Source organism: Ornithodoros turicata, chromosome 5, assembly GCF_037126465.1.
Source record: "Ornithodoros turicata isolate Travis chromosome 5, ASM3712646v1, whole genome shotgun sequence".
Taxonomy (NCBI): domain Eukaryota; kingdom Metazoa; phylum Arthropoda; class Arachnida; order Ixodida; family Argasidae; genus Ornithodoros; species Ornithodoros turicata.
Genome location: NC_088205.1, coordinates 84,151,835 through 84,166,037, shown reverse-complemented (window position 1 = coordinate 84,166,037; position 14,203 = coordinate 84,151,835). Strand labels below are relative to the sequence as shown.

The following is a 14,203-nucleotide window of genomic DNA, read 5'->3' as shown; positions in this document are numbered from 1 at the left end:
GTAATTTTTGCATTTCGCCTTCGTGGGGTTTATTGTTCATTTAGGCATTCCCAGAAGGTTGTTAGGATTTTGCGCATGGCTACATTCAAGTACAGAAGCGAAGCTCTGGTGATGTGCCCCTTCAACCCAGCACATCAAGTGAAATGTGGCCGCCTTCAGATTCACATCACAAAGTGCCGGAAGGTGAGATCGTTCAGGCTTGAAAACGTTTTTCACGTGGGTGAGGTTTTACGAGACGTTTTGTATTTAGAACTACCCTGAGAAAGACTTAAAATCGTTGTCCCTATTCTGCGGAGCACCTGGTTCCCGCCAGCGAACTCATGCACCATATGAACACCTGCCCCATGAAGAGCACGGTCGTCAGATACATCACGGGTAAGCATGGGGGATGTAGTTGCCCTGTCGTTCTTGACACCTGTGTTGTATCACAGAGAGTCCCGCTTGCAGAGGAGACCTGTCAGTTCCTCCGTATAACTCGCCAGAGCTACAACCAGAAGAAAACTGGGACGCAGGTGGGGAGACGCCTCCTTGTTGCAACGTACTCGAGATTAGCATGTTTTGTGCAGAAACCGATGTGGTCGTCCCCCTGGAACACAAGATTGTCCGTCCGAGCGTGAAACCCGTCTTCCAGAATGTCCAGAAGATGACACCCGCCGAACGCAGACATTTCTATGCTTCCCTCCACTCGTAAGCCTCTTTTAATGAGTGGAAAAAGTCTTTTAAAGAGTGCATAACCTCCCATAGGAATGAAGATGGCATGCCAATACCTAGACAACCAAAAAGTCAGCCAAAGGTTCTTCAGCAGATGCTCACAACACAGAAAGCAGGTACGATTTAAAACTTATTAGACAGAAACACATTTGACACTTGTTTTTGCACCAGATGATGATGATGAGGATGACGACCTTGGACTACGCATGAAACTCTTGGGCTTAGGTCGTGGCCGTCGGATCGGTGACACCACCTCCATCAACTTCTAGGTACTGATTGAAGAACAACTTTTTACTGACACACAATAAATGCACATTTATTCCATCACTATATATTTGACATAAGGAGCTGTTCCACTCGAGATGTTTTCTTATTTTTGAAACGAGTTAGTCCCTTATTCTCACATGGCCTTATGTTTCCAGGAATATGCAGTAGTTATACTAGTTAAACTGAAGCATGGTAGTTGAGTAGTTAGGTTACAGTAGTTAGGTGCATTGGAGGTCTGTGGAGACTCAGACCTGTTTTCAGGTAACTGAGACTCCAGCAAGTGTCATGTCCAAGGTCAATCAGCTTGCCTGGAAAAGATAAAGCCCTTCCAGTGAAGGCTGTTTGTCCCTTTAGTTACCCGTATAATGGGCATCTCTTTATTACGATGGAACTGCCGTGGTGCTGCTCAAAACTATGATGATATTTGTGCCCTACTGGATATCTTCTGCCTGCAGGAAATCATGTTGAACAAACACAGAAAACCGGAGGGGGTGTTGCACAAGCAGAATTTGTCGCGTCTCGCCATGGCGGTCCATTTGAGCAGCGACATTTCGTCGCCGAGAAATCATGTTTTTAGAGAAGCAACGCTTATTTTATTCGAGATAAGTTGTAAATTGCCATAAATATACCAAAAATAATATTCCATTCGGGAGAGAGGAGGAACTTGTAATGAAGGTGCTACGTAATATTCGCAGTGGCGCTCCCAACGCCTCACCCACTTCCTACTTTTGTTGGTTGTCCTCTCCACCCTTTCCCTTGTTTCACGCCGCCAAATCTAGCTGATATCGTCAAACAACAGGCAACAAACTTAGCAACATGCTACAAATATCTACTGGGAGTAGATGCAGAAATATTGACAAAGCTTTCTTGACGCTCGCGTGTCGCTTGTTATGGGATTCGGGCTTAACTCTGGTGTAATCGTAATACATCTTTGGAAGCAGTAGCTGTCAGGGCACAATTGGAATCTCTCTTTACATACCTCTAAGCAGGCGATTTTCTTGACCTTATCAAGCAGTTAGCAGAGCCACCCTTTATTCTAGGAGACCTAAATGCTGACCACCCTCTCTGGGGCAATGAAAGGAGAGACACAAATTAATTGAACAAGTATTAGAACATGACTATCTTGAACAATGGTGAGCCCACATAAAACATTCTCATGCATTTAGCTTCTTCAGGAATGCCGCAATCCGTATGGGAGTGACCACTTTCCCATTCTTATAGGTGAATCCACCTCGATGGAAACTGAAACACGCAAATTGGGATACATACAGAGAACTTGCAACAATCGATCATGAACATCTGATGCACTTCTCAGTAGAGGAAGAAAAGGAAGCAATTATACGCACAATAATAGATGCAGCATCAAAAGCGATCCCGAAGAGTGCCGCAAAACACGTCAGGTGCAGAACAAAGCCTGGAACACAACAGAAAATGTGATTATGTCAAAAGCCTAGGCACTAGAAAACAAGCCAGGTGAAAATCGTGGCTCATTAGTGGAATAAACAGCCAAACACCAGTAAAAGCTGTTTGAGAAAAATGGACAGAGAGCATACTGCGGGGGAAAAGGCTGAGGCTTTGGAGACGGTATTGTCGAGCTGCAAAGCAACAGGCTTGACAGTATCCATTATAGGACTCTGTTGTCATTCTTCAATAGGATTTGGACTGTTATTCCGATTCTCAGAAAGTTATCGGCCCATTACTTTGATGAGCTGCCTTTGTAAAACATTTGAATGGCTCGTTAGTAACCGTTTGGTATATGTTCTCGGAAGTATTAAAATGCTAGACCGCTTTCAGTGTGGGTTTCATCGTAGCTGATCCACACTTGATCAGCGTCTGGAAACACAGATAAGGGAGGAGTATTGCTTATCTGTGTTTTTCGACCTAATGAAGGCTTATGACACCACATGGAGATATGGAATTTTACGAAACATCATAAATTGCGGAGGAACTATGTGTTCCATTGCATTCAAGACTTTCTTTCTAACCCAACTTTTCGAGTCCGCCTCGGAAATACGTACATTATCACATCTGTTTGGACAGGAAAACGGAGTCCCTCAAGGCAGTATCTTGAGCATTATGCTTTTTGTCCTGAAAATCCGTTGTTCGTGTCATCCCTCCTACAGTCCAATACTCATTATATGTAGATGTCCTACAAATAGGCTTTCGCGCGTTACTATATGTGAATGGCAAATACAGGTAGCCATTAATCACCTTACCGAATGGGCCGATGAGAATGGCTTTAGATTTTCTTGGGTCTGTTTTCATCGCAAGCGTGGCCTGCCTCAACAACTGAACTTGCTCCTTAGTGGGGAAGAATATAAGTTCCTCGATTTAATATTTGATTCCAAGCTCACATTTGGGGTCCATATTGAGGAACTAAAGTTGCGTCAAATATTCTTAAAGTACTTTCCCACAAAACGTTGGGTGCAGACAGGACATGTCTCTTACGTGTGTACAGATACGTTCAAAGATGGATGTGTAGTCTATGGTTCTACCCACACTGAAATCTCTGGATCCTGTTCATGCAACTGGTACATACTGTACATCCCCAGTACAGAGATTGTATGTCGAAACAGTTGAACTGTCTCTAATGTTTCTTAACCTTGTCTTATATAGCAAAAACTTTCTCACTTTCAGACCACCCTTGTCAAGGTATTTTGGAAAATGATCACATGAATAGATTATTTGAAAACAAGCCAAGGTGCATTCACAGTTTTGCAATTCGTGGTAAACTCTCTGCTCAGGAGTGTGGAGTTGAGCTTATGAAAGAACATATCATTCTTCCTGAAAATGAGATTGTACCATGGAGGAAAAAAGAAATTCAATGCAATTTCAAGTTAGGAAAGCACAATAAAAAATGGCACTCAAGATGGAATCGACTAGCCCCCAATGTATATCCTGGCTCTTGTGAGCATTTCGTGCACCAGGTGAGACTATGCTTCTGAAAGAGCACAATTTTTCAGTGTGTGCCTCTCTGCAATACAAAAGTGGGCTGAACCACCATATTATTGAGCAACCTTGTGTCCTTTATGAACACACTGTACACAGAGGAATGTCTCCCAATAAGAAGGGGCGATAACACAAACAGCTTTAATGCAAAATGCACTCGAGGCACAAGGACTTATTGGTCTGATGTGGAATGGCACGGCGGGGGTCATGTTGCATACACCAAACGCTTGGAGAAGCAGAAACAGGGCTCCACACCTAAGATAAAAAATGTACGGAAAAGGGGCGATAACAGAAACCCCTTTAATGCAGAATGCACTCAGTAAGTGCAAAAACCTTCAAAACAGTGACTTATTGGTCTGGTATGGAATGGCACGGCGGGGGTCATGTTGCATACACCAAACGCTTGGAGAAGCAGAAACAGGGCTCCACACCTAAGATAAAAAATGTACGGAAAAGGGGCGATAACAGAAACCCCTTTAATGCAGAATGCACTCAGTAAGTGCAAAAACCTTCAAAACAGTGACTTATTGGTCTGGTATGGAATGGCACGGCGGGGTCATGTTGCATACACCAAACGCTTGGAGAAGCAGAAACAGGGCTCCACACCTAAGATAAAAAATGTACGGAAAAGGGGCGATAACAGAAACCCCTTTAATGCAGAATGCACTCAGTAAGTGCAAACACCTTCAAAACAGTGACTTATTGGTCTGGTATGGAATGGCACGGCGGGGTCATGTTGCATACACCAACGCTTGGAGAAGCAGAAACAGGGCTCCACACCTAAGATAAAAAATGTACGGAAAAGGGGCGATAACAGAAACCCCTTTAATGCAGAATGCACTCAGTAAGTGCAAAAACCTTCAAAACAGTGACTTATTGGTCTGGTATGGAATGGCACGGCGGGGTCATGTTGCATACACCAAACGCTTGGAGAAGCAGAAACAGGGCTCCACACCTAAGATAAAAAATGTACGGAAAAGGGGCGATAACAGAAACCCCTTTAATACAGAATGCACTCAGTAAGTGCAAAAACCTGCAAAACAGTGACTTATTAGTCTGGTATGGAATGGCACGGCAGGGTCATGTTGCATACACCAAACGCTGGAGAAGCAGAAACAGGGCTCAACACCTAAGATAAAAAATGTACGGAAAAGGGGCGATAACAGAAACCCCTTTAATGCAGAATGCACTCAGTAAGTGCAAAAACCTTCAAAACAGTGACTTATTGGTCTGGTATGGAATGGCACGGCGGGGGTCATGTTGCATACACCAAACGCTTGGAGAAGCAGAAACAGGGCTCCACACCTAAGATAAAAAATGTACGGAAAAGGGGCGATAACAGAAACCCTTTTAATACAGAATGCACTCAGTAAGTGCAAAAACCTTCAAAACAGTGACTTATTGGTCTGATGTGGAATGGCACGGCGGGGTCATGTTGCATACACCAAACGCTTGGAGAAGCAGAAACAGGGCTCCACACCTAAGATAAAAAATGTACGGAAAAGGGGCGATAACAGAAACCCCTTTAATGCAGAATGCACTCAGTAAGTGCAAAAACCTTCAAAACAGTGACTTATTGGTCTGGTATGGAATGGCACGGCGGGGTCATGTTGCATACACCAAACGCTTGGAGAAGCAGAAACAGGGCTCAACACCTAAGATAAAAAATGTACGGAAAAGGGGCGATAACAGAAACCCCTTTAATGCAGAATGCACTCAGTAAGTGCAAAAACCTTCAAAACAGTGACTTATTTGTCTGGTATGGAATGGCACGGCGGGGTCATGTTGCATACACCAAACGCTTAGAGAAGCAGAAACAGGGCTCCACACCTAAGATAAAAAATGTACGGAAAAGGGGCGATAACAGAAACCCCTTTAATGCAGAATGCACTCAGTAAGTGCAAAAACCTGCAAAACAGTGACTTATTGGTCTGGTATGGAATGGCACGGCGGGGTCATGTTGCATACACCAAACGCTTGGAGAAGCAGAAACAGGGCTCCACACCTAAGATAAAAAATGTACGGAAAAAGGGGCGATAACAGAAACCCTTTTAATACAGAATGCACTCAGTAAGTGCAAAAACCTGCAAAACAGTGACTTATTAGTCTGGTATGGAATGGCACGGCGGGGTCATGTTGCATACACCAAACGCTTGGAGAAGCAGAAACAGGGCTCAACACCTAAGATAAAAAATGTACGGAAAAGGGGCGATGACAGAAACCCCTTTAATGCAGAATGCACTCAGTAAGTGCAAAAACCTTCAAAACAGTGACTTATTGGTCTGGTATGGAATGGCACGGCGGGGTCATGTTGCATACACCAAACGCTTGGAGAAGCAGAAACAGGGCTCCACACCTAAGATAAAAAATGTACGGAAAAGGGGCGATAACAGAAACCCCTTTAATGCAGAATGCACTCAGTAAGTGCAAAAACCTGCAAAACAGTGACTTATTAGTCTGGTATGGAATGGCACGGCGGGGTCATGTTGCATACACCAAACGCTTAGAGAAGCAGAAACAGGGCTCCACACCTAAGATAAAAAATGTACGGAAAAGGGGCGATAACAGAAACCCCTTTAATGCAGAATGCACTCAGTAAGTGCAAAAACCTTCAAAACAGTGACTTATTGGTCTGGTATGGAATGGCACGGCGGGGTCATGTTGCATACACCAAACGCTTGGAGAAGCAGAACAGGGCTCCACACCTAAGATAAAAAATGTACGGAAAAGGGGCGATAACAGAAACCCCTTTAATGCAGAATGCACTCAGTAAGTGCAAAAACCTGCAAAACAGTGACTTATTAGTCTGGTATGGAATGGCACGGCGGGGTCATGTTGCATACACCAAACGCTTGGAGAAGCAGAAACAGGGCTCCACACCTAAGATAAAAATGTACGGAAAAGGGGCGATAACAGAAACCCCTTTAATGCAGAATGCACTCAGTAAGTGCAAAAACCTTCAAAACAGTGACTTATTGGTCTGGTATGGAATGGCACGGCGGGGTCATGTTGCATACACCAAACGCTTGGAGAAGCAGAAACAGGGCTCCACACCTAAGATAAAAAATGTACGGAAAAGGGGCGATAACAGAAACCCCTTTAATGCAGAATGCACTCAGTAAGTGCAAAAACCTTCAAAACAGTGACTTATTGGTCTGGTATGGAATGGCACGGCGGGGTCATGTTGCATACACCAAACGCTTGGAGAAGCAGAAACAGGGCTCCACACCTAAGATAAAAAATGTACGGAAAAGGGGCGATAACAGAAACCCCTTTAATGCAGAATGCACTCAGTAAGTGCAAAAACCTGCAAAACAGTGACTTATTAGTCTGGTATGGAATGGCACGGCGGGGTCATGTTGCATACACCAAACGCTTGGAGAAGCAGAAACAGGGCTCCACACCTAAGATAAAAAATGTACGGAAAAGGGGCGATAACAGAAACCCCTTTAATGCAGAATGCACTCAGTAAGTGCAAAAACCTTCAAAACAGTGACTTATTGGTCTGGTATGGAATGGCACGGCGGGGTCATGTTGCATACACCAAACGCTTGGAGAAGCAGAAACAGGGCTCCACACCTAAGATAAAAAATGTACGGAAAAGGGGCGATAACAGAAACCCCTTTAATGCAGAATGCACTCAGTAAGTGCAAAAACCTTCAAAACAGTGACTTATTGGTCTGGTATGGAATGGCACGGCGGGGTCATGTTGCATACACCAAACGCTTGGAGAAGCAGAAACAGGGGCTCCACACCTAAGATAAAAAATGTACGGAAAAGGGGCGATAACAGAAACCCCTTTAATGCAGAATGCACTCAGTAAGTGCAAACACCTTCAAAACAGTGACTTATTGGTCTGGTATGGAATGGCACGGCGGGGTCATGTTGCATACACCAAACGCTTGGAGAAGCAGAAACAGGGCTCAACACCTAAGATAAAAAATGTACGGAAAAGGGGCGATAACAGAAACCCCTTTAATGCAGAATGCACTCAGTAAGTGCAAAAACCTTCAAACAGTGACTTATTGGTCTGGTATGGATGGCACGGCGGGGTCATGTTGCATACACCAAACGCTTGGAGAAGCAGAAACAGGGCTCCACACCTAAGATAAAAAATGTACGGAAAAGGGGCGATAACAGAAACCCCTTTAATGCAGAATGCACTCAGTAAGTGCAAAAACCTGCAAAACAGTGACTTATTAGTCTGGTATGGAATGGCACGGCGGGGTCATGTTGCATACACCAAACGCTTGGAGAAGCAGAAACAGGGCTCCACACCTAAGATAAAAAATGTACGGAAAAGGGGCGATAACAGAAACCCCTTTAATGCAGAATGCACTCAGTAAGTGCAAAAACCTTCAAAACAGTGACTTATTGGTCTGGTATGGAATGGCACGGCGGGGTCATGTTGCATACACCAAACGCTTGGAGAAGCAGAAACAGGGCTCAACACCTAAGATAAAAAATGTACGGAAAAGGGGCGATAACAGAAACCCCTTTAATGCAGAATGCACTCAGTAAGTGCAAAAACCTTCAAAACAGTGACTTATTGGTCTGGTATGGAATGGCACGGCGGGGTCATGTTGCATACACCAAACGCTTGGAGAAGCAGAAACAGGGCTCCACACCTAAGATAAAAAATGTACGGAAAAGGGGCGATAACAGAAACCCCTTTAATGCAGAATGCACTCAGTAAGTGCAAACACCTTCAAAACAGTGACTTATTGGTCTGGTATGGAATGGCACGGCGGGGTCATGTTGCATACACCAAACGCTTGGAGAAGCAGAAACAGGGCTCCACACCTAAGATAAAAAATGTACGGAAAAGGGGCGATAACAGAAACCCCTTTAATGCAGAATGCACTCAGTAAGTGCAAAAACCTTCAAAACAGTGACTTATTGGTCTGGTATGGAATGGCACGGCGGGGTCATGTTGCATACACCAAACGCTTGGAGAAGCAGAAACAGGGCTCCACACCTAAGATAAAAAATGTACGGAAAAGGGGCGATAACAGAAACCCCTTTAATGCAGAATGCACTCAGTAAGTGCAAAAACCTGCAAAACAGTGACTTATTAGTCTGGTATGGAATGGCACGGCGGGGTCATGTTGCATACACCAAACGCTTGGAGAAGCAGAAACAGGGCTCCACACCTAAGATAAAAAATGTACGGAAAAGGGGCGATAACAGAAACCCCTTTAATGCAGAATGCACTCAGTAAGTGCAAAAACCTTCAAAACAGTGACTTATTGGTCTGGTATGGAATGGCACGGCGGGGTCATGTTGCATACACCAAACGCTTGGAGAAGCAGAAACAGGGCTCCACACCTAAGATAAAAAATGTACGGAAAAGGGGCGATAACAGAAACCCCTTTAATGCAGAATGCACTCAGTAAGTGCAAAAACCTTCAAAACAGTGACTTATTGGTCTGGTATGGAATGGCACGGCGGGGTCATGTTGCATACACCAAACGCTTGGAGAAGCAGAAACAGGGCTCCACACCTAAGATAAAAAATGTACGGAAAAGGGGCGATAACAGAAACCCCTTTAATGCAGAATGCACTCAGTAAGTGCAAACACCTTCAAAACAGTGACTTATTGGTCTGGTATGGAATGGCACGGCGGGGTCATGTTGCATACACCAAACGCTTGGAGAAGCAGAAACAGGGCTCAACACCTAAGATAAAAAATGTACGGAAAAGGGGCGATAACAGAAACCCCTTTAATGCAGAATGCACTCAGTAAGTGCAAACACCTTCAAAACAGTGACTTATTGGTCTGGTATGGAATGGCACGGCGGGGTCATGTTGCATACACCAAACGCTTGGAGAAGCAGAAACAGGGCTCAACACCTAAGATAAAAAATGTACGGAAAAGGGGCGATAACAGAAACCCCTTTAATGCAGAATGCACTCAGTAAGTGCAAAAACCTTCAAAACAGTGACTTATTGGTCTGGTATGGAATGGCACGGCGGGGTCATGTTGCATACACCAAACGCTTGGAGAAGCAGAAACAGGGCTCAACACCTAAGATAAAAAATGTACGGAAAAGGGGCGATAACAGAAACCCCTTTAATGCAGAATGCACTCAGTAAGTGCAAACACCTTCAAAACAGTGACTTATTGGTCTGGTATGGAATGGCACGGCGGGGTCATGTTGCATACACCAAACGCTTGGAGAAGCAGAAACAGGGCTCCACACCTAAGATAAAAAATGTACGGAAAAGGGGCGATAACAGAAACCCCTTTAATGCAGAATGCACTCAGTAAGTGCAAAAACCTTCAAAACAGTGACTTATTGGTCTGGTATGGAATGGCACGGCGGGGTCATGTTGCATACACCAAACGCTTGGAGAAGCAGAAACAGGGCTCAACACCTAAGATAAAAAATGTACGGAAAAGGGGCGATAACAGAAACCCCTTTAATGCAGAATGCACTCAGTAAGTGCAAAAACCTTCAAAACAGTGACTTATTGGTCAGATATGGATTGGCACGGCGGGTATATGTTGCATACACCAAACGCTTAGAGAAGCAGAAACAAGGCTCCACACCTAAGATAAAAAATGTACGGAAAAGGGGCGATAACAGAAACCCCTTTAATGCAGAATGCACTCAGTAAGTGCAAATACCTTCAAAACAGTGACTTATTGGTCTGGTATGGAATGGCACGGCGGGGTCATGTTGCATACACCAAACGCTTGGAGAAGCAGAAACAGGGCTTCACACCTAAGATAAAAAATGTACGGAAAAGGGGCGATAACAGAAACCCCTTTAATGCAGAATGCACTCAGTAAGTGCAAAAACCTGCAAAACAGTGACTTATTAGTCTGGTATGGAATGGCACGGCGGGGTCATGTTGCATACACCAAACGCTTGGAGAAGCAGAAACAGGGCTCAACACCTAAGATAAAAAATGTACGGAAAAGGGGCGATAACAGAAACCCCTTTAATGCAGAATGCACTCAGTAAGTGCAAAAACCTTCAAAACAGTGACTTATTGGTCTGGTATGGAATGGCACGGCGGGGTCATGTTGCATACACCAAACGCTTGGAGAAGCAGAAACAGGGCTCCACACCTAAGATAAAAAATGTACGGAAAAGGGGCGATAACAGAAACCCCTTTAATGCAGAATGCACTCAGTAAGTGAAAAAACCTGCAAAACAGTGACTTATTAGTCTGGTATGGAATGGCACGGCGGGGTCATGTTGCATACACCAAACGCTTGGAGAAGCAGAAACAGGGCTCCACACCTAAGATAAAAAATGTACGGAAAAGGGGCGATAACAGAAACCCTTTTAATACAGAATGCACTCAGTAAGTGCAAAAACCTGCAAAACAGTGACTTATTGGTCTGGTATGGAATGGCACGGCGGGGTCATGTTGCATACACCAAACGCTTGGAGAAGCAGAAACAGGGCTCCACACCTAAGATAAAAAATGTACGGAAAAGGGGCGATAACAGAAACCCCTTTAATGCAGAATGCACTCAGTAAGTGCAAAAACCTGCAAAACAGTGACTTATTAGTCTGGTATGGAATGGCACGGCGGGGTCATGTTGCATACACCAAACGCTTGGAGAAGCAGAAACAGGGCTCCACACCTAAGATAAAAAATGTACGGAAAAGGGGCGATAACAGAAACCCTTTTAATACAGAATGCACTCAGTAAGTGCAAAAACCTGCAAAACAGGGACTTATTAGTCTGGTATGGAATGGCACGGCGGGGTCATGTTGCATACACCAAACGCTTGGAGAAGCAGAAACAGGGCTCCACGCCTAAGATAAAAAATGTACAGAAAAGGGGCGATAACAGAAACCCTTTTAATACAGAATGCACTCAGTAAGTGCAAAAACCTGCAAAACAGTGACTTATTAGTCTGGTATGGAATGGCACGGCGGGGTCATGTTGCATACACCAAACGCTTGGAGAAGCAGAAACAGGGCTCAACACCTAAGATAAAAAATGTACGGAAAAGGGGCGATAACAGAAACCCCTTTAATGCAGAATGCACTCAGTAAGTGCAAAAACCTTCAAAACAGTGACTTATTGGTCTGGTATGGAATGGCACGGCGGGGTCATGTTGCATACACCAAACGCTTGGAGAAGCAGAAACAGGGCTCCACACCTAAGATAAAAATGTACGGAAAAGGGGCGATAACAGAAACCCCTTTAATGCAGAATGCACTCAGTAAGTGCAAAAACCTGCAAAACAGTGACTTATTAGTCTGGTATGGAATGGCACGGCGGGGTCATGTTGCATACACCAAACGCTTGGAGAAGCAGAAACAGGGCTCCACACCTGAGATAAAAAATGTACGGAAAAGGGGCGATAACAGAAACCCTTTTAATACAGAATGCACTCAGTAAGTGCAAAAACCTTCAAAACAGTGACTTATTGGTCTGGTATGGAATGGCACGGCGGGGTCATGTTGCATACACCAAACGCTTGGAGAAGCAGAAACAGGGCTCAACACCTAAGATAAAAAATGTACGGAAAAGGGGCGATAACAGAAACCCCTTTAATGCAGAATGCACTCAGTAAGTGCAAAAACCTTCAAAACAGTGACTTATTGGTCTGGTATGGAATGGCACGGCGGGGTCATGTTGCATACACCAAACGCTTGGAGAAGCAGAAACAGGGCTCCACACCTAAGATAAAAAATGTACGGAAAAGGGGCGATAACAGAAACCCCTTTAATGCAGAATGCACTCAGTAAGTGCAAAAACCTTCAAAACAGTGACTTATTGGTCTGGTATGGAATGGCACGGCGGGGTCATGTTGCATACACCAAACGCTTGGAGAAGCAGAAACAGGGCTCAACACCTAAGATAAAAAATGTACGGAAAAGGGGCGATAACAGAAACCCCTTTAATGCAGAATGCACTCAGTAAGTGCAAAAACCTTCAAAACAGTGACTTATTGGTCTGGTATGGAATGGCACGGCGGGGTCATGTTGCATACACCAAACGCTTGGAGAAGCAGAAACAGGGCTCCACACCTAAGATAAAAAATGTACGGAAAAGGGGCGATAACAGAAACCCCTTTAATGCAGAATGCACTCAGTAAGTGCAAAAACCTTCAAAACAGTGACTTATTGGTCTGGTATGGAATGGCACGGCGGGGTCATGTTGCATACACCAAACGCTTGGAGAAGCAGAAACAGGGCTCCACACCTAAGATAAAAAATGTACGGAAAAGGGGCGATAACAGAAACCCCTTTAATGCAGAATGCACTCAGTAAGTGCAAAAACCTTCAAAACAGTGACTTATTGGTCTGGTATGGAATGGCACGGCGGGGTCATGTTGCATACACCAAACGCTTGGAGAAGCAGAAACAGGGCTCCACACCTAAGATAAAAAATATACGGAAAAGGGGCGATAACAGAAACCCTTTTAATACAGAATGCACTCAGTAAGTGCAAAAACCTGCAAAACAGTGACTTATTAGTCTGGTATGGAATGGCACGGCGGGGTCATGTTGCATACACCAAACGCTTGGAGAAGCAGAAACAGGGCTCAACACCTAAGATAAAAAATGTATGGAAAAGGGGCGATAACAGAAACCCCTTTAATGCAGAATGCACTCAGTAAGTGCAAAAACCTGCAAAACAGTGACTTATTGGTCTGGTATGGAATGGCACGGCGGGGTCATGTTGCATACACCAAACGCTTGGAGAAGCAGAAACAGGGCTCTACACCTAAGATAAAAAATGTACGGAAAAGGGGCGATAACAGAAACCCCTTTAATGCAGAATGCACTCAGTAAGTGCAAAAACCTTCAAAACAGTGACTTATTGGTCAGATATGGATTGGCACGGCGGGTATATGTTGCATACACCAAACGCTTAGAGAAGCAGAAACAGGGCTCCACACCTAAGATAAAAAATGTACGGAAAAGGGGCGATAACAGAAACCCCTTTAATGCAGAATGCACTCAGTAAGTGCAAAAACCTTCAAAACAGTGACTTATTGGTCTGGTATGGAATGGCACGGCGGGGTCATGTTGCATACACCAAACGCTTGGAGAAGCAGAAACAGGGCTCCACACCTAAGATAAAAAATGTACGGAAAAGGGGCGATAACAGAAACCCCTTTAATGCAGAATGCACTCAGTAAGTGCAAAAACCTGCAAAACAGTGACTTATTAGTCTGGTATGGAATGGCACGGCGGGGTCATGTTGCATACACCAAACGCTTGGAGAAGCAGAAACAGGGCTCAACACCTAAGATAAAAAATGTACGGAAAAGGGGCGATAACAGAAACCCCTTTAA

The 14,203-nt window shown here is 44.4% G+C and overlaps 1 protein-coding gene across 1 annotated transcript; it reads left to right on the top strand.

The window, feature by feature from the left end:
* Positions 1–75: 75 nt before the first annotated feature.
* Positions 76–3,848, top strand: LOC135395968 (gametocyte-specific factor 1 homolog). Its single transcript, XM_064627050.1, has 7 exons — positions 76–183; positions 297–375; positions 432–512; positions 567–687; positions 745–827; positions 883–980; positions 3,616–3,848. The coding sequence occupies exons 1-6, from the start codon at positions 76–78 to the stop codon at positions 978–980; spliced, it is 570 nt and encodes a 189-aa protein (XP_064483120.1). The 3' UTR covers positions 3,616–3,848.
* Positions 3,849–14,203: the final 10,355 nt, after the last annotated feature.